At 42.6% G+C, this 18,996-nt stretch overlaps 1 protein-coding gene across 2 annotated transcripts in view; it reads left to right on the top strand.

Moving 5' to 3' along the window:
* PLXNC1 (plexin C1) overlaps positions 1 to 18,996 on the top strand; it is a 138,864-nt gene that overhangs the window by 88,163 nt on the left and 31,705 nt on the right. For both annotated transcript variants that reach the window (XM_006197949.3, XM_072973227.1), the window contains exons 16-21: positions 1,930 to 2,031; positions 2,355 to 2,458; positions 5,934 to 5,972; positions 6,287 to 6,411; positions 7,402 to 7,600; positions 12,089 to 12,235. In XM_006197949.3, the coding sequence (XP_006198011.2) occupies positions 1,930 to 2,031; positions 2,355 to 2,458; positions 5,934 to 5,972; positions 6,287 to 6,411; positions 7,402 to 7,600; positions 12,089 to 12,235 (716 nt within the window). The remainder of the gene's footprint in view (positions 1 to 1,929; positions 2,032 to 2,354; positions 2,459 to 5,933; positions 5,973 to 6,286; positions 6,412 to 7,401; positions 7,601 to 12,088; positions 12,236 to 18,996) is intronic.

Genomic DNA, 18,996 nt, shown 5'->3' with positions numbered 1-18,996 from the left:
TGACAACATTTTAAAATTAGGTGAGTTGTATTTTTAAAAATCTCTTTAAAATTGGAAAGATCTGGATCATTGGCCCAGCTTCTCCATAACATCACTTAGCTGGAGCTGAGTAGCAGCTACCCCTTGAGAGAGGGGATATGTTCACTGGGTTTTTGCCATAGTCTCCACCAATCCCTACTGTCTCTACCCAGGCAACTTAACTCATCTGTGTACCTGGTCCCTGTTGCCACTCAGTTTTGGCCTCTGTTTCTGAGCTGCTTTTCATTTTAAGTCTGTTTCCTCTTGTTGTCCTTTAAAAAAAGAAAAAAGAACTTAGCTATATAGTACTGCATATTCCTTGCCTTAACACAGGTATTGCCTTTCTAACATGTTCTGTTAATAGTTGCTAGTGTCTCCTATATACTCATTCATTCATCCATCCCTGCATCCATTTACCTTATGTTTATTGAACACCTGTTATGTTGCTGGTAACTGTACAGAGAACTAGGGAAGATAAATTCTGTTCTGGTCCTTTCTCTTGGGTCATTCCCAGCCCAGTGAGGGAAAGATTTACGTATATGGTTAACTGGCCTAATGGAATGAACTAATTTTGCGGAGACCCTGTTTTGCCTCATTGATGATCATTTCAGGTATTTTTTATGCTCTCCCCAAGTTATCCACCACTGTTATGTATTTGGAATCCAGAATTGGGCCTGATATTTTAATAAAGTCCAGGCTGATGCTGGCTTCAAATAAGAAGATTACTTACAAATTCTAAGTGCTGGGCTTGTTTTGAGAATCCGCTGCTGTCAGACAGCTCTGCATAGAACGGTCTCATCCTGGAGTCACGTCCACTTTGTGACTTACTGGAAACCTCTGCTCTCTTCCTGGGCTTTCTGTTACTCTCCAGTCCTCTCTGTTCCCTTTGTAGAGGTGGTCTATGCTCTTTAAGGTGAAATGGTCTCAATTTGACACACCGCTTTCAGTTTCATGGGTATCTGGAAAGCCCTTTAAAATTCTCACCTGCTTCTTACTGTGATTCCAGGGAGGTATGTGTCATCAGCAGCTTGAGTAAGTGTGCTCTTTAGTCTGTCAATCACATCATTAGGGAAAACACCAAACACACCTGGCTCTAGGCCTGCCACCCACAAAACGCCCCCACTGTGGGTTCCCCTGGAGATTTCAGCCGGGAAAAACTCACTGCTTTATGATGTGGCCTGCTAACTCTCTTTGCATGCAGTGAGCTTGTGCACACTTTGATAGATAAGGCAGCTAGGCACAGAGAGGCTAAGGAATTTACCTGAGGTCACACAGCTAGTAAATGGCAGAGCAGGGACATGAGCCCCAGAGCTGAACCTGTTCAGTATACTACCTCTACAGCACAGATAGAAACAAAATGAAATGGAGAAAGAAGCAATAGCCAGATATGGGGGTTCACTGTGGACCACTCATCCTGTCACCCCATTTGATCTACGCAAGTTTGGCTTATGTAGCTCAGTGTGGATCTGTAGGCTTTTTTCCTGCGTTTGAGGCTCAACTTTATTTCTCCAGGGATGTTTAGAAACATTAAAAAAAAAAAAAAGGACGGAACGATATAAGCGGCCTTTGGCTGCAGAGAAGCTTGGCTTATTTCATTACTTTTCAGCCAACTGGGATCTTTGGTTACAAGTGAAGGTTATTTGATTTAGTTTTTACTTTTTAAGATGAGTAGTTTTTTTTGGTTTGTTTTTCTGTTGCATTTGAGCATCTTCCATTTTAGAATGACCCTTCACTGGGAATTTTTCTTCTTATAAATTCCACCTCTTAAGTCACTAGTCTGTCTGTCTCTCCCCCTCCCCACTCCCCCTTTCCCTTTCCCTCTCCGTAAAAGAGCTGTAAAGGTTGGTTCTGTTTTCCTTTTTGTGTTTTAAGTTACCATGTGAGACTCATGCTGGATCTCTGTCTCCTCAGTGGCCGTGGGGGTGACCAGGCACAAATCGAAGGAACTGAGTCGCAAACAGAGTCAACAGCTGGAGCTCCTTGAGAGCGAGCTCCGGAAAGAAATACGTGATGGTAGGCTCCAAAATTTTATTTGTAGAAAAACAGGTCTTTTATTGTCTCTCTTTCTCTCTCTTCTTCTTCTTCTTCTTTTTTTTTTAACTCTTAAACTGGCTACAGTAATGAGAACTGTTTGTGTAACAGAAGACAACTGAACAACAGGGTCTAGGCCTGGCTTTGTGTTTTATTTCAGCTCTTCTCTGCAGCCAACCAAGTAATTATCTATTGTTTCTTCTTTAATGAAAACCAAGGTCATACTCCGTGTTAGACAAAACACCAGAAGATCTTACCCATTGTTTGTTGAGTTAAAATACTGCTCCTGGGATTCTGTTTTGCAGGCTTTGCTGAGCTGCAGATGGATAAATTGGATGTGGTTGATAGTTTTGGAACTGTTCCCTTCCTTGACTACAAACATTTTGCTCTGAGAACTTTCTTCCCCGAGGTAAAAGAGCATTGATCATATTCCTAAGGTTGAGTCTTGAATAATAATGAAGGTGCTTGTTGCTATTGTCAAAAAACGGGTGTTTGCTTCCAAGGCAGCTGTAGATAATGTGCTTGGTACAAAATAATGGCTTAAATTTGAGCAGAGCAGGGAGAAGGATAACCATTAATTGGATTGATTAGGGTATAAAGGAGTGATGGGTCACTGGCAATTACTCTTTGTCCAGTAACAAAAACCTAGGAGGGACAGAAGTTCAGACTGATGATTTTTGCTTTATTTTACTACCAGTTTAGAACTGAATTTGTAGCTGGGAAGTTAGCTAGTTTATTTAAAAATCAATAAATTGTGGGCTGGCCAGTTTGTTGTGTTTATCTGCATGACTCCCATCGCAGCTACTAGATTATTCACTATTACTTCTCATTTGGAAATGAAAAGTACTGTTGGCCAAGAGGGCGGAAAGTAGATGTGTGTAGAATTTGAGTTAATCACAGCCATTTTTAGCCATGTAGAGTTTTTACGGTTCTCTCCAGCAGTTATTCTTTAGCTGATCAGTTTGTGTCATCCTCATTTAGTAGAAATAGCTGCATGGAATGATTAATTAATTTGTTCTAGGACTCGGAGGAGTAGTCTACTTAACCCTTTGGGTTTTCAGTCTCACTTATGTTCTCACACCTCCATTTTCTCACCCACTCACATAGCCTACTCACTATCATCACCTCCACGTCCTGATTCCCCAGTTCCTCCATGTTGCCCTTTCTTGTCCAGAGCTGGTGACCACAGCATGGCCCAGCCTCTGGAACACATCAACACCGATTGTCGTATTTAAATCTAGACTTCTAAGCAGAGCCAGAAATCTCCCCAGACCAAAAGAGAGCTTGTATCACCTTGCCGGTAGCTTCTCATCTACATTTGGCCAGCATAGAGTTCAGGAAACCAGACACATGCTGTAAGCAATTTCCACTTTCTCTATAGTTCTAGAAGTGAACACCATGATATGTGATGCTGTGTCTGGAGGTTGGGATACCTCCATAAAGCACACACTATATATTTTTTTTTGCCTAAGCCTTAGTGTTGTAAATCAAGAAGGCTGTAAATAAGACTTTAGCCTTTTGCACTTATATATTTATTTTTTAAGCTATCCTCCATGAGTACCGGATGCCAAGACTTACCACTTGCCCCCTCCTCCATTTCTATGGCAGAACACCACCTAGGGAGGGGAGTTTAATGCCCTGAATCAGGATGACTGTGCAGGGCTTCAGCAAAGGTTGCCTCACAAGTCCTATTTCCCAGCTATCTGAGATCTCCATTAAGAATTTAATAGCAATAAAATAACAGAGACTTCTACCATCAACAGAAGTACTGTGTGGGTTTTTACAGTTAATGATTGCCCTTGAGAGCTGAAGAGAGTAATCTGTGGCCTGAAAAAGAAATTTTCCTGTCTTTTAAATTCGGTAATCAAAAGCAAGATAGAGGAATGTAAAGGAATGCTGTTGCTAGTGTTTAAAAAAAAAATCCCAGGAACAATGCTGTATTATCTTAGAGAGAGAGAGTTGCAAGAAGGCAAACCGATTTAACTCAGGGTATGTAGAGTCTTGAAAGGCAACTGGAAAAGCCATGGAAACTCAAGTGAGAAGGAAGAAGACCCGAGGAAAACAAGCATGCATTTATCAGAATCCTATCGAGAAGACTTAAGTTAAAATTGAATTTGCAATAGTTAAGAAGAGATAGAACAGAGAGGAACATGTTCTGTTAGGACAGTGCCAGTTGAAATGCATTCTAGGCTGAAGATGAGTCCTTGCGTTAAGTGGACCCAGGAGCCGCCTCCCCTAGGCTTGCGGGTTGGGCGGGTGGAGGGAGAGCTTGGGTGATCAACACCTATGAGAGAACAGTAGGCAAACCCAGAGGGAACGGTAGGTTCTCAGAGGCCCAGGCATTCCCAGTTTTTGGTTCTTTGCCCTGCCAGCTGGTTTTTGGCTTTTTAAAGCCTTGCTTTTCATTATATTGACAACTTTGTTTTGCTGAAAATAAGAATAAGAAATAAGGGTAAGCAGAGCATCCAACCACCTAGAGGAGAGAAATTTGAATAAAAAGCGGAAGGAGCCTTTGAAGCTAGGGAGCCAGACTGGTATTTCCCTATTTAAGGTCAAGAATCCATCTATTTAGGGGGAGGGTATAGCTCAGTGGTAGAATGTATGCTTAGCATGCACAAGGTCCTGGGTTCAATCCCCAGTACCTCTGTTAAAAAAAAAAAAAAAGATAAATAAATAAAAACCTAATTACCTACCCCTCCAAAAAAGAAAAGAAAAACTGAAAAAAACAAAACAAAACAACAAGAATCCATCTATTTAAATCGCCTATCGACATAAGGTTGGTTCCGCAGAAAAATATTAGGAACTAGAAACCAGAGTCTGATTTTTCTGCTTATTGCTAGAGGAAAATATGACCAAAAGAGTTTGAGGTCTTCTGCTTTGGCTAACAGATTTGAAATTATAAAGCAAAAATTCTCTGCAGAAGAAATTTACTGTAATAAGATATAAAAATAACCTAAAGTTTCAATTATTACCAAAAAAATGTAACTGAATGTTTGAATTTGTATTTTCGTCCTCTTGACTCATTTAAAGTGGGTTACTCGGCATGCTTTAAAAATTTTATCATTTAATTTCAATATTACTTATGATACATCAAAAAAAAACTCAAGAGTTTATCTTTAAGAGCTACAGAGCATAGTAATTAAAAATATTTTTAGAAACTAGCAAGGCAACAGCACTGTGGTCATTTGCCTTAGGTTAGTGATAAAATATATGGAGATATATATATATATATATATAAACAGCTGATAGGAAGAACTTACTGTGCACTCATTCATTTTGTTTTCACACCCAGCCTGTGGGGTGGGAAGCATCCATTTTGCAGATGAGGAAAGTCAGGCACAGAGAGGTTAAGTAACTTGTCCAAAGTCATGTGACCAAGATGTGATAAAACCAGGACTGGAACCCATAGTTTGGCTCCAGATTCTAGCTTTTAACCACCCCACCCCCTCCCCTCTTGAATAACATTGTGCATTGAGAGAGTAAATACTCCTAAGCTAAGACTTGCAAAAACTTACCAACACAACTCAATATTAAGGTAAATTGCTTGAGGAGTGGCCTAAACATTTGCCTAATCTTCTTCAACCACCACTTTTTTAACTTTTGAATCAGTTCTTTTAAAGTGTGAGATGCTGTCATCTATCAAAAATGAGACTGATGCAATGAAAATTATTATTCTCAGAGGCTTTCAGAATTCACTGGTGTTTCTTTAGAGCTGAATAATTATTTACTATGTAGAGGACATGCAGTGAGCATAAGCCCAGGGGCTCTTCAGATTAGCAAATAGTGTCTCTACTTTATTAAAAAGGACTTGGGTATTATAACAAAAATACACTATTCATTTCCTTTGGATATTATGAATAATAAAAGTGTCTCCTTCCTCTCAGTCAGGTGGCTTCACACACATCTTCACTGAAGATATGCATGTAAGTCTGTAAGTTTTCATTTTTAGCCCACGACTGCCTGACTTTCATAGTGTTATCATCATCATCATCATCATCTCCATTATTACTTTGAATTTTTATTGTGGGTTTTTTGGGCTCACAAAATTTGATACTAAATAATTCATTGTCTTGGAAAACCCATTGTGGATTTACTTCCTAACTTTAAGTTTATATATTATTTATATTATATGATATTATATTTATTATATTATTTATATTATATTATATATATTATATTATGTTATATTATATTATATTATATTATATTATATTATATTATATTATATATTTTTCAGAACAGAGATGCCAATGACAAGAATGAAAGTCTCACTGCTCTGGATGCCCTAATTTGTAATAAAAGTTTCCTTGTCACTGTCATCCACACCCTTGAAAAACAGAAGAACTTTTCAGTGAAGGACAGGTATCAGTCGATTTGTTTATATTTTGAAAGTCATGAAGTAGAGAAAATGAAACCTGAGCCTCTTGTTTTATTTCCAAACCACAACCTGAACTTGGTATCTGGGAACATGCATCTATCCAGAGGCTGTTTGATTGGGTGGTCATGCAGCCATGATGTCTCCATTTCAGATCACCTAGCCCTAACACAAATTCTACTTTGAAGACACACATACATAAAACTCCCTTCTCAAGAAAACACCCTGAAAAACCCCTAACACCAAGAAAAAAACATGAGTCCAGAATCAAAAAAGCAGAAGTGCTATTTTCTATTTTTAAAATACCCTGAAAATTCGGGAAAGACATTGACTTCTTACAACCACTCTAGTTTAAAGTTTAAGTGCTGAAAATAAAATGTCCTGAAGTTAACCCTGGTATGTAGTTTTTATGGATCAAGGACAAAGGTAGTTGAAACCTAGATGTTAAAAAAAAAAAGCACCCACAGGGCAGCACCCTAGTAGCACCCCATTGCCTGGCCCCTCAAGCTTCCCTGGAAACTGCTGTCAGCACCAGAGAAGCCATGCCTGGTGGTTAACCTGGTTAACCAAGGCTCTGTATTTTTCCAGTGTGCTTTTTTATCATCTGTATATCCTTTTATTTCTTGCAGTTTTATTGATATAGAATTGACATACAGCACTATGTAGGTTTAAGGTGTATAGCATGGTAACCACAAATCTAGTCTCTTTTTCTGAGTCTGAGTCTCTTTTTCTTATATTCCACATATAAGTGAGGTTAAATAGTATTTGTCTTTCTCTGTCTGACTTATTTCATGTAGCATTATCCCCTCCAAGGTCCATCTGTGTTGTTGTAAATGGCAAAATTTTCTCCTTTTTATGGCTGAGTAGTATCCCATTGTCTATGTATACCACATCTTCTTTATCCATTAATCTGTTGATGGACACTTAGGTTGCTTCCATGTCTTGACTGTTGTAACCAAAGCTCTGTTTTTAAACAGGTGTCTGTTTGCCTCCTTCTTAACCATTGCCCTGCAAACCAAGCTGGTCTACCTGACCAGCATCCTGGAGGTGCTGACCAGGGACTTGATGGAGCAGTGCAGTAACATGCAGCCTAAACTCATGCTAAGACGCACAGAGTCCGTGGTTGAAAAACTCCTCACAAACTGGATGTCTGTCTGCCTTTCTGGTTTTCTGCGGGTAAGTGTCCCATCCCTCCGCGGTGTCAGAGGTAAGACAATAGGTGGTTATTTTTAGTGGATGCTGATGTCTTTCCCAGGATAAGTCTTGAGCCCTCTGTGGTGTCAGCACTTAATCCCTCTTAGTCTTGGTCCTTAACAGGAGCACTGGGAGGGGAACGTAAAATTTGTTTTTGCTGTAACTTGTCTATGCAAGTGTAATTAATTTAGAATTTCCGCAGGCAAGACTTTTATCGTTTTAAAATTTTTAGTGTAGTAAGAACAATTAACATGAGAACAGAAAAGTGTACAAAACAGTGTTATTTATAGGCACAATGGTACAGTAGCTTTCTAGAACTTACCTTGCATAACTGAAGTTTTATGTGCATTGGCTTTTGCGTCCACCTTCACGTGGTTAATGAACATGTGTTGAATGGAGGGCATGTTTCGAATACTGGTGAGAACACACTGTTCTTAGGGCCTCTGAAGCATCTTAGAAATAGCCATTTACCTACCAGTACAGTGGAAGCTAATTACACTCAGTCTGGCCAGTCATTCCATATGAAAGCAAGTCCCCGAAGAGCTGCCCCCACCTTGAGTTCGCTTTGTTACAGTTACTGTATGAACATGGTTGTAATCTAATTGAATCTTAAAGTCTTTTCGAATGTGAACTTTGCACCGGTTCTTTTGGTTTATAGGCTGGGGCCTGGTCTGAACCTAGATTCCACCACTTACTGGAGGTCCCAGGCAAGTTCCTTAACCTGCCGGAGACTTGGGCTTATAACCTTAGAACTGGAATTGTGTTTTAGGGCTGTTCTGAAGCGCAGATGAGAAATGTATGCAGTTGCTTAGCACTGAGTAAGCACTCCATAAATGTTGCCCATTATGATTATAAAATATTAATAGAAAAAGAAGTGTGTTCTGTTGAACCCAGTCTTCATTCAGCCCTCTGAGGCCCCTGGTGCAGGAGGTTCTTATCCTTCTTTAATTTTACCAGCCATCCAGATTCCAGCAAAACTGCATAATTGTGTATTTGTAGCTAGTTCCGAAATCTAATTAAACTTTGAATAAGACACACTGCTATGCCACAGGTTTTAACAGTGCTGCTTAAGTTTAGATCCAAAAAGCAGCGCCTTAAATAGACTGTGCTTGGTTTAATGTTTAATGTAATCTTACAAGTAAATGCACCTTTTTTTTTACCAACACTTTCTCTCCCAAGGCAATACTCGTTTATTAAGATTAATGAAATTTGCCTTCTTTTCTGTTTACTTGGTATAAATCATCATGTGCTTCAGGGAGATGCTGAGCGATTATTTCTGGGGTGAATTTTTTTTTGCTTCCGCCATCCTAGTTTCAGCCACTGCCTCTAAACAGAGGCAGCAAGACTGTCACTCAGTTCCTGGGTTTTAGTCTCAAAAGGCAAGCACATGCCCCACCCCCAGCCCACTGAATCAGACAGAGGCTTAGCGTGGGGCCGTGTAGTCCATGTTTTTCCAAGGTCCTACGGGTAATTCCATCACCCTACCTTTGAGAACCTGGAGTAAAAGTTTCAGTGGACTTGAGATCTTGGTTAGAAGCAGCAGGTTCGGGCTTTAAATGGTCTCAGCCCCAGCTGGCTGCATGTCTCTGGGTAACGCACTTTCCATCTGGGCATATTTCCTATCTGCCAAATGAGGGGTGTGGTCATTGGTTTCCAATTCTGTTGCAGTTCTTTCTTCTGGGATCTTGTGATTCTTATTCTGAGCCCTCAAGGGCTGGTCAGAGCCTTTCTCTAGCTGCTCTTGGGCATTAAAAGAGTGAGGTGTTCCAAAAATCTGGGCTTCCAGCCCAAACGGCCCCCTGGAGCAGAAGATTCTGGGTCATGATTTCGCAGTGCTGATTCAATAGTAGTTTGAGCATGTTGGGTGGTGAGGGGACAGCACACTCCCCTGGGAGGAAGTGGCATTGAGCCATTTTCAGCGAGACTTTCATTTTCAGGGGCTAATTCCCTCTGGGCAGAGGGCCTGACTTCCCTTACGAGGTGCCCAAGGAGTGTGGGACTCTAGTGACCCTAGTCCTCCTGCCCTACCCCCCACAAGCATTTGACTGGTGCCTCAAGCTCTGTGACCTCCAGGTAATTCCTCCTACGCACCTCCAAGGCCCTCTGAGTAAAGTAATAATAATAACTGCCACTTATTGAATGTGCCAGCCATCCTGCTAAGAGCTTGGCTTCCTTTTTCTCATTTAGTCCCATGAGGTAAGTCCCTGTATGACCGTTCTGCATACTGGGGAGTTGGGGACACAGAATAGCTGTGACTTTCTCCAGATCCCACAACTAGCGTGGGACAGTACCGCCTCACTTACTGCTTCCCCAGCGAGGCAGGTCCCTTCTTCCAGGCTTAGGGGACAATTGGGGGATGGAACGGGGACACAGTTGCCAAAGCCTCTGGCTTAGCCATGGTAAGAGAGTCTGGGCTCAGAAAGGGAAGGGTGGTGATGATACCAAGCTTAATTCCCATCACAGGAGGGGGAGGGCAGGGCTGGTTCCTCAAGTTGGGCTCTGCCTGGGTTGCTGTGTGTACTCTGGTCTGATAAGATGCCTAAGCCCCTAGCAGGTGTGACTAATTTAAAACTTGTGTTCAATGGTGACAAAGAAACCTCATGGCCCCATGGTCTCCTAAGCCAGCCAGGCATCAGAATCGCCTGGGGAGGAGTTAAAAACTACAGACGCTCAGGCCTCATCCCCAGAGATTCCATATCTAATGTAGAGCCCAGACCTCCGAATTTCTTGTAAGAGCCCCAAGGAACTCTGGTGATGATTATCCAGCCTTAAAACCATGGGTGTGGATAGCAGTATAAGACAAGATGTTACTTCTCTGAGTCTGGCTGCATCTTCTGGAGAACTCCTGACTACATGGCCATCAAGTCTGTAGCTATTGCTCCATGCAGCCCAGGAGAGCCCACTGGTCCCCTAGCACCAACCTCTGCGGGCACATCTAGCCCCCTCCCAAGGACACTCACCCCCATCCTGATGTGAGCTGGAGGGAAAGAGAGAAGTGAAGGGTCTAGGTTTGCGGTCAGGACATTACCTAAGTGGGTGGAGGGAAAGAGAAGAGAGCAGTGTGGTTGTGAACCACTAAATAAAGGAAGTTTCTCATAAGAATTTAAATGTCATGTTCTAATCCCAATGCTCTCCCCATCTGGGAAATTTTTGAACGTTTCGACTCTGTCCTATGGTAAGGAAGAGACTCCAGGATGTATCAACAGGGGACAGAGAAGTGGTACTGGGAGCCCAGGGGCGGGTAGGGTGGCAGGAGAGGAAGCCCCGGGACTGGGGAGGCTGTGTTCTTGCTGTCAGTACAAGACTAGTATGGGGTGGGGGATGGGGCCCCAAGAGACTTAAGAGATGTCTTAGTTTACTTGTTCAAGGGAAAGCAGGTAAGAGACGCAGTGGAATTCTTTCAAAGCCAGATGCCTTGGCTGTAAAGCTTGATTGAAAACTGGTGCTTCAAGCCTTAGCTGCATGGCTGGTTTCTCATCATCACAGAGGCAGTTTGACTTCCTAGTTCTGACCCTGGCTCTTCCTCCCCCACATATTCAGTTTAATATCTATTTGATCATAGAGAGTTTATTTACTTAGCAAATACTACACGATAGTCAACCCAGGGCTCCATTCCTCAGGAGGCTGCAGTGGAAACAGAACACACAAGACTCCCACTTAGGCTGCCTGGAGTCCATTCAAGCACAAAGTGGTTACAGACTTGAGGCATTTCAGTAACAGCAGGGGTGGCCACCCCTGGTCCAGGAAAAAGTGTATGAAGCAGGAGTCTGGAGAAATGAAGCCATCAGGATGGGCTGCATGTTTGGGAAGATCCTTAGAGCAATGCATTTGGCTCTGGCCCGGGGAGAGGAGGTGAAGGACATCTGTGGCGTGTCCCAGCGCAGGTCGCGACTCTACAGGCTGTGTCGGGGTGGGGGGCCCCAGGGCTGGCCTGTGCACAGGCAGGAGAGGAGGCTGCAAATCATGTAACTGAAGGCCACTTCCTCCACGAAAAGCTGTTAACACCAAAAAGCTTTCCCCTTGGTAAGTGTATAAAATATTCTTAAGTTACTTCTGGTTACCAAGGCTAATTGTGGTGCATTTTTAAAAATGCCATTTATTTTCAGCGTGCTTTTAAAAGATGGAGCAATTAGATAGGAATATAAACAAAGGATAAACCTCCACTAACTGTTCGTAGGTTTAGCCTGCTGACGAGCGTTAGGCTACCAGACACAAGCTTCAGCATAAGAATCATCAGCTGCTTCATGAATATCGACTTGTGTGTGAGAACATACATGTGTGTTCAGGAGAGGAGTTTTGCTCCCAATCCTAACTACAGCAATATGTATTTTCTTGGGAGTTTCGTGTTGATTGTTAGAAAACACTGCCTCCTGTCTCCTGTCATAGTGCCATAAACTGAAACTTTTAATTCTTTGGAAAGTACACTGGATTCTGGCAAAAGCTAACTGTCATTTTTGCGTCTTTTCCAAGGAGACTGTTGGAGAGCCGTTCTATTTGCTGGTGACGACTTTAAACCAGAAAATAAACAAAGGTCCCGTCGATGTAATCACTTGCAAAGCCCTGTACACCCTTAATGAGGACTGGCTGCTGTGGCAGGTTCCAGAATTCAGCACCGTGGTATGTTTGCCGTGAAGCTGGTGGGGGGTGGGGGGAGGCACTTAAAATGAACCAGTATCATTCCTACCGCGGGAGGCCTCATATGTTTAGTTAATTAAAAGCAGTTGTTGATAAAAATATTAACATGTGTTCACATAATAGATTTTAATTACTCAAATTGGGGGAGAAACTATTGTAATGATGCCTGGGGTACTCATCAATTTCCAAAGATTTTAATATCACGATTGCTTATAGCTTTCAGCGGCGTCAAAGGAAATGCAAAGTAATCCCTATTCAGCACTTATAATTGCAATCGGAATTTCTCAAACGGCTCTGCTCTGGAAGACAATGTGTGAAGATACATTTCAACCAAATTGAGGCCGTCTTATTTTAGAACGATAACACAAGACAAATTCCACTGTGTTCCCCCTGCAACATGACACCCTTACTTTATTTTCATGGATTAGTTACAAATGTTTGGTGTCATGCACTTCATGTTCTGTGATCTCATAGATATTTTTAGAGGAACGCTGTAAATCATGACAGGAAGATGATGGCCTGGCTGCTGGAGGGTTTCTCCATTTAAGAACATCCTTTTCACCCATCCCCACTCCACCCACACACCCACTTCACTTCATAAAGGAAAAGGGACCAATTTTTTGCACATTCAGGAACTTTGGAGAGAGAGCCAAACGTGGCAAGTAGCTCCCAAATTACTTAGGAATTTTCTGTGCTTTTCTGTTAATAGAGACTTGGAAAAGAGATTGTTGTGTTTTGATTTGATCCTTAGCTTTATGGGGATTCTGGGCTTCTTCACAATTTCATGAGAGGAGAAGGAGGACAAAATTGCAGTGGGGTTTTGGTGTTGCTCAGTGAGGGAGCTGAGTCTCCTGCGGCTTTGCGCTGGATGGCAAGGGCTGCAGTGTCATCCTGGAAGAATTCATCCCCTAATTGGAGAAGTCACCACGTTGCTGTAGACTGTTATGGCCGTATCCTCTGTTGGGAGAATGGTCCCTAGATCAGCTGTTTTGAGTTCTCGGTCACTGCCGGATGTAGCTCACCCTTCCACAGAAGATGGTACTATGCTCAGCTGCCATCCACAAGGTGGGAGGCTGAGCAAAAAGCCAACAGTTCTGTTTTCTGTCCATGTGCCCATCTCTACCTGAGAGGGAGTTGAATACAGTGGTTCCTAAACATTCCCGTGGATCAGAATCCCCTAGAGAGTTTATTAAACACCCATTGCAAGGCAGCACCCCAGAGTTTCTAATTCAGTAGGTCTGGGGTGTGGCCTGAGAATTTGCATTTCTAAAGAACTTTCTGCAGCTGCTGGTGGTCCAGGACCACATGTGGAGAACTGTTGGTATAGTGGTTAAAGCGTAGACTCAGGAGCCAGGCAGGTTTGAATCCTGCCTCTGCCACTGGCTAGCTGTGTGACTTTGGGTAAGTTTAGAAATCTCTCCGTGCCTCCTCATTTGTAAAATGGGGATGATGATCACGGTGCCTGCCTATCTCATGTGGATGATTTGAAGATTAAGAGTCGATATTCTAGAAAGCACTTAAAACGTTGCCTGGCACATGAGAGCCATGTAAAGCACCTCAGGTGCTTGTTAGAAATGCAGATCCGGATGGACTAACGCCCGGGCCCTCCCAAGGGGCTGACTACATTGGAATCTCTGCGGATAAAGCCCAGGCGTGGTTAGATGTTTTTCAGTACTCCAGGCAATTCTAATGTGCATCCCTTGGGAGGAACCCCACAGGTATCTTGGTATCAGGGTCTTTTGCCTCTCCTTTCACTGATCCACGATTTGCTTTCGAACCAGAGGCTTTAGTCCTAAAGCAGATGTTCATGCTTTTACTTTGAAGCATTTTAGAAGCCCCACAGGTTCCCAAAGAGAAACATTTGCAAGTGCGTATAGGTCAGGGAATCCAGCATTATTTCACTTTCTTGCAGACATGAACCCCCACAGGAAGGAGAGGAGAGGAGATGGTAGTGGGTGTGGGGAAGATGCCAATCCCTGGAGCAACCTTTGAGGTTTGAGTCCTTTCTAACGCTTTACATCTGAACACTTTCCCCCTCTTTCATTTTGAAATGTTATTTATTTCACAGTCAATTAAGACCATGTGTTTCTGATTTGTTAACACTCAACTCATCATCAGACTGTTTCTTGATGTTGAAGAAATTTGTGTAGACTCTTGGATTCTTTTTTTCCTTTGTAGCCCCTGGGGGAAAAGTTGATGGAAAATTATGCTTCAGAAATCCACATAAATTTTCCTTTTCGAATACGGATTTGCTGGTAGATAGCGTTGAGACTGGAAAGGGGGTGGGCCACTTGTTTCTAGGAGCCTTGCTTTTAAAATTGATTTTTAATGCCTCTTATTGGACCAGTTCCAAAACCTCTTTCGTGGTAGATGGTTGTACCAGGAACTACAGAGATGCTTGATCTGGTCTGGCTTGTGTGACAAAATGTTAGCAGAAGGTCAGTGTAAAAAAATTAAGGTTTTCCATTTCCTTTCAGGCAAGTCCCCCCAGCCTTAACCATCACATTTAAAATTTTCTTCCTTCCTCTCTTGTCATCCCCTCCCCCAGGCATGTACACCCAGTGGTTTGAAGTCTCGATTTTCTAAATTTGCCTGAGGTGGTCTATGTAATTGAAAACCAAGGCGTTGTGAACAAACTTGATTGTGTGTGTAAATTCTTTCAAGGAAAGAAAAGTCAAAGAAAAAAATCAAGAGCAGCCACAGGAACAACTCGAAACCACAGAGCCTGGTGCCATGGCAGGGACACGCTTAAATCAGAATAGGCCCCCAAACTCCTGTTTGGCTAAATGCTCAAAAACACAGCACATAATATGACAACCTAAAAGTCAGGTTTCACGCCTCTAAGATTAGGCTGTGTTCTCCCTGAGGTGTGGGATGTTTTCTGGAACATAAGGACATCCTGCCAATAGCGTATACGTGAAATAATTATATGAACACATGGGCTCTAAGAAGTAATTCTTTATTTGCTGAATCCTGGGAGGAAAATTCCTCTGCCTTTCTTAAATGTAAGCAAAGCTCCGTAAAGTCACTTCCTCTAGGACCAGAAGAAACCATCCTTCTCTAGCAAGGCATTGCAGGCTGGTGTTCAGTGAAGCACACTGCCAGAACATTCTCATGCTCCCGAGGGCAGCATCAGGGGGCAGTTCACACACGCGCGCGCGCACACTCACACAGGATTCTAGTCTTCCCCTAACATCCAGGGATCCAGAGGTGACTTCTTAGAAAAGGAATAAATCCTATTACTCTCTGGTTCTTCCTCCTTTGCAAAGTTTTAGGCACGTTTGATTTTGTGGCTGGAGCATCTCAGGCCCTCCCTTGGTGTGTGCTGGGTCTAGAGAATGATTTTGGACCAGCTCACCTGAAACTTCGGGGGAGTGAGTGAAGGTTGAGGATTTCAGTTCTGGGAAAGTGGACCACATGGGAGAAGGGACATTTGCTTTCTTTGGGGAGGAGATGAGAAAACTCAGTAACTCGTAGCAAGTGTGCTGAATTAGCAAGAGCAGGTTGACTTATAATCAAAGTTAAACGAGAAATGGCTTTTTGAACTCTTAAACCCAGGAAATGAGCCTGCCAATCTGCCGTATCTGAGAGATAGCATCTTGGCGCCCTGGGAAACAGTGTTCGGACAAACATATTACTGCCTTCATTCTCATATCTATGAAAAAGTCTTTAAGATTATTAGAAATTCTTGAAAAAGCACAGATACTCGCCTACAGAAATCTTAATGCCTCTACTAGGATTTATTGAAGATTTATGCCAGCCCACACACCAGCCTTTCCCCCCCCCAGTAGTTACCGTGTTGGGGACAATCATATCTCATAAAATATTTCACCTATTACCAAGCCCTAGCTATCTGTAGCAAGAGTTTCTCATCTACAGGCTTCTTCCAACACGGTGGCTCTCCCCACCACTCTCCAGCTCCTTCTGTTCCATTTAGTTTGTCCTTTCAGAAGATCCATTATCCCCATAATTAAACAACCCACTGTCCCGATTAAGTCATTCTCTGTTACTTCAATTACATCCCATTGTTCATTAAATCCTGATGTTTGCACTTCAGCAATCTTGTTTTTAATACTCTTAGCATTTGTGGAGAAACAGTAAAGTTAATTAACAATTCTTGAGTCCCCCCCCCCCCTTTTTCTCTCTACCACAGTGCAAATCATTTCCATTATGACTCGCAATAATACTGAAACTATTACTAACTCCATAGTTACTGTTCTGAGCTTTCTGCTCAAAGAAGCGAAACCGTTTTTTATAATCATTTTAGGTAAGTCATCCTACTTGATGGCAGGCAGTGGAAAATGAAAAATTAACATTAAATGAGTGCTTTGAATGACTTTCCTCTTTATACTTTTTCTTCTCACACCCATAATCTTGGGATTAGAAAATAATTTAGTTACCTAAATACAAAAGTACTTAATTTTCTTTTTCATGGCTTAGATGTCACTCTATTACTTCATCGATAAGGATTGTTATTTCTACTTGTACCTCTCAGAGAATGGCAACTTCAATAGCAAATCATGGTGGAGACAAAGGTGTTTTTTAGATTTGTCTTTTCTGGCATAGTCAAAGTCGGTATTTTATTTGAAGTTACTGTTATTTAGACAGGAATCAGCAATCAATAGGCTGTGGGCCAAATGTGGCCCTGATGCATATTGTTACAAATAAAGTTTTATTGGAACACAGCCATGCTGTTCACCACTGTTGTCTGTGGCTGTTTTCCTGCTACAACGGCAGGGTTGAGTAGTTGCAACAGAGACTGTACAGGCCTCAAAGTCTCAAGTAAATCCTCAAATGTTTACTGTCGGGCCTGTTAAACCAAGTTTGCCAGCCCTTAATCTAGAGCTTGACGTAACAGAAAGGAACTAGATCCTGCCTTCCCACTAACACCAAGAACCTTGGCCTGGTTTCTCTCTCTTTGGGGTCACAGCAATGGAAACACCTCACCACTGTCCGTAAAGCTGAAACTCCAGGGTGCTTTGCCCCCCACCCCCAAAAAAACCCACCAGAAAACTCTGAAATACTCACATTAAACCTAAAGTAGTGAAATCAATCATTTTGTGCTAAATCAGACAGATTCTCACTTGATTTTTGCATGAACAACTGTAAGTAAATGCTAGCAAGTATAGAAAAACTTGTGAGAAACAAATTTGAGGAAGTTCTATTAACTTAAGTTTTTTTCTTCAAAATGGAAAAGGCCTTCCTCCCTCATTATTCTGTCAGGGGGTCAAATACCTTGACCCAGGAAGCCTTGGGCTCACTGTCTCTGGTGGGGAAAGGAGAAGGGGGTAGGGAGGGGAGGTCGGGCAGGAAAGAGCAGTGCTGGAGCGGGTGGCTGGCAGGATGTCCCAGGGCCGACAGCAGCTTGAAGGTAACCTCAGATCAGAAGCTTTTCTGTCACTTGAACTTCTAACTCCGGGCTCTTGCTGCTTCTCCTGAACTTCTGGAAGTGGTTCTCTTCTCTCATTCAGTTTAGGATAAAAGCCAGCCTTTCTTTTGACCTTCATTTGGCTCTGAAATGAAATTAGGAATGTATTTTATAGGTTTTATTTAATGAAAGCAATGATTAGCCTAAGACCTTTAATGATAAAGTTGCTGGCTTGTAATAAATCCTTTTAGAATTGCTTTCTAAATATTAGAAAGTATCACAAAAAGTATGTGGCAACATCCCTGCCCCTACTAGCCTGGTGTACAGCTGAAGAGTTAATGAGGTGGCTGGATCATCCCCCCGAGGATGGGGCAGATGTGGGAAAATGCCTCTCCCCTGCTTTTAATGCATCCTTCCTGCCCTCTGCAGCCTTATTTTTTCTACCTCAATAGCTGAAGCCTTCCAGGTTGTGTGAAGGGCTGATGGGTAAAGATCCTGGCGAGGTTGCAATGTGCAGGCGCCACGTTGCTCAGTAGAGAAGAGGTGGGGTTTGGAATCTGAGAGTCTCGGGTGTGACTCTGGCCTCAGCCACTTTACAAACTGGCTGTGTGACCTTGGGCAGGTCACTCAACCTCTCTCAACCCGTGTCCTCATCGTTAAACAGTGATTATAAACCGTAACCATGTACTTTTGTTATGAGGTCAGGAAATAATATCTGTAAGATGTCTAGCTGTCAGGCCACAGAGTAGGTGCTCATTATTTATTTATAATGGCTTCTCTTGTCTGAGCTGCTTTTCTTGTCAACTGTAAGGTTTACCAAGCAGAAACTGTCCCCTCATCATTCTTTTTGACCGGTTATTTATTGATGATGGGTGATGTTGGGAGGTGATTAGCTGAATCCATTGTCATTAAACACATATATTACTATTATTGAAAATGTTACCCATCACCCCTCTAGGTGGGCATTTACAGCCTCTGGCAGACAGTGACCCCCCTGGGCAGACGTGAGCAGGGACCACAGTGACCAACCTGCACAGCCAGCTACCTAAAAGGGCTGGACTGTGACCTGCTTCAAGGGACCAGGTCCTTTCAGTCTGGTCCTTATTCCTTCTAAATAGACTTGCCTTTCTAAGAACGCTTCTCGGTAATAGGCTATGCTCCTGAATCCATTGTTCCTTGAGATCCAAGATACCTGTGGCTTAAGCAACAGAGAAGTTTCTCTCTCTCCCACATGAAGTCCTGGGATGGGCAGGCCAGTACTGATGGGCGCCCCTGCTCTGGGACGTTCTCACAGACCTCAGCTACTCTCCTGTTGTCCTAAAGTCACCTCATGACCTAAGGTTTTTGCTCCCTGCCAACCTCCTTCCACACTGCA

Source organism: Vicugna pacos, chromosome 12, assembly GCF_048564905.1.
Source record: "Vicugna pacos chromosome 12, VicPac4, whole genome shotgun sequence".
In the NCBI taxonomy this organism is placed as follows: domain Eukaryota; kingdom Metazoa; phylum Chordata; class Mammalia; order Artiodactyla; family Camelidae; genus Vicugna; species Vicugna pacos.
The sequence above is the reverse complement of the archived record's forward strand: the minus strand, read 5'-3'. Positions and strand labels throughout refer to the sequence as shown.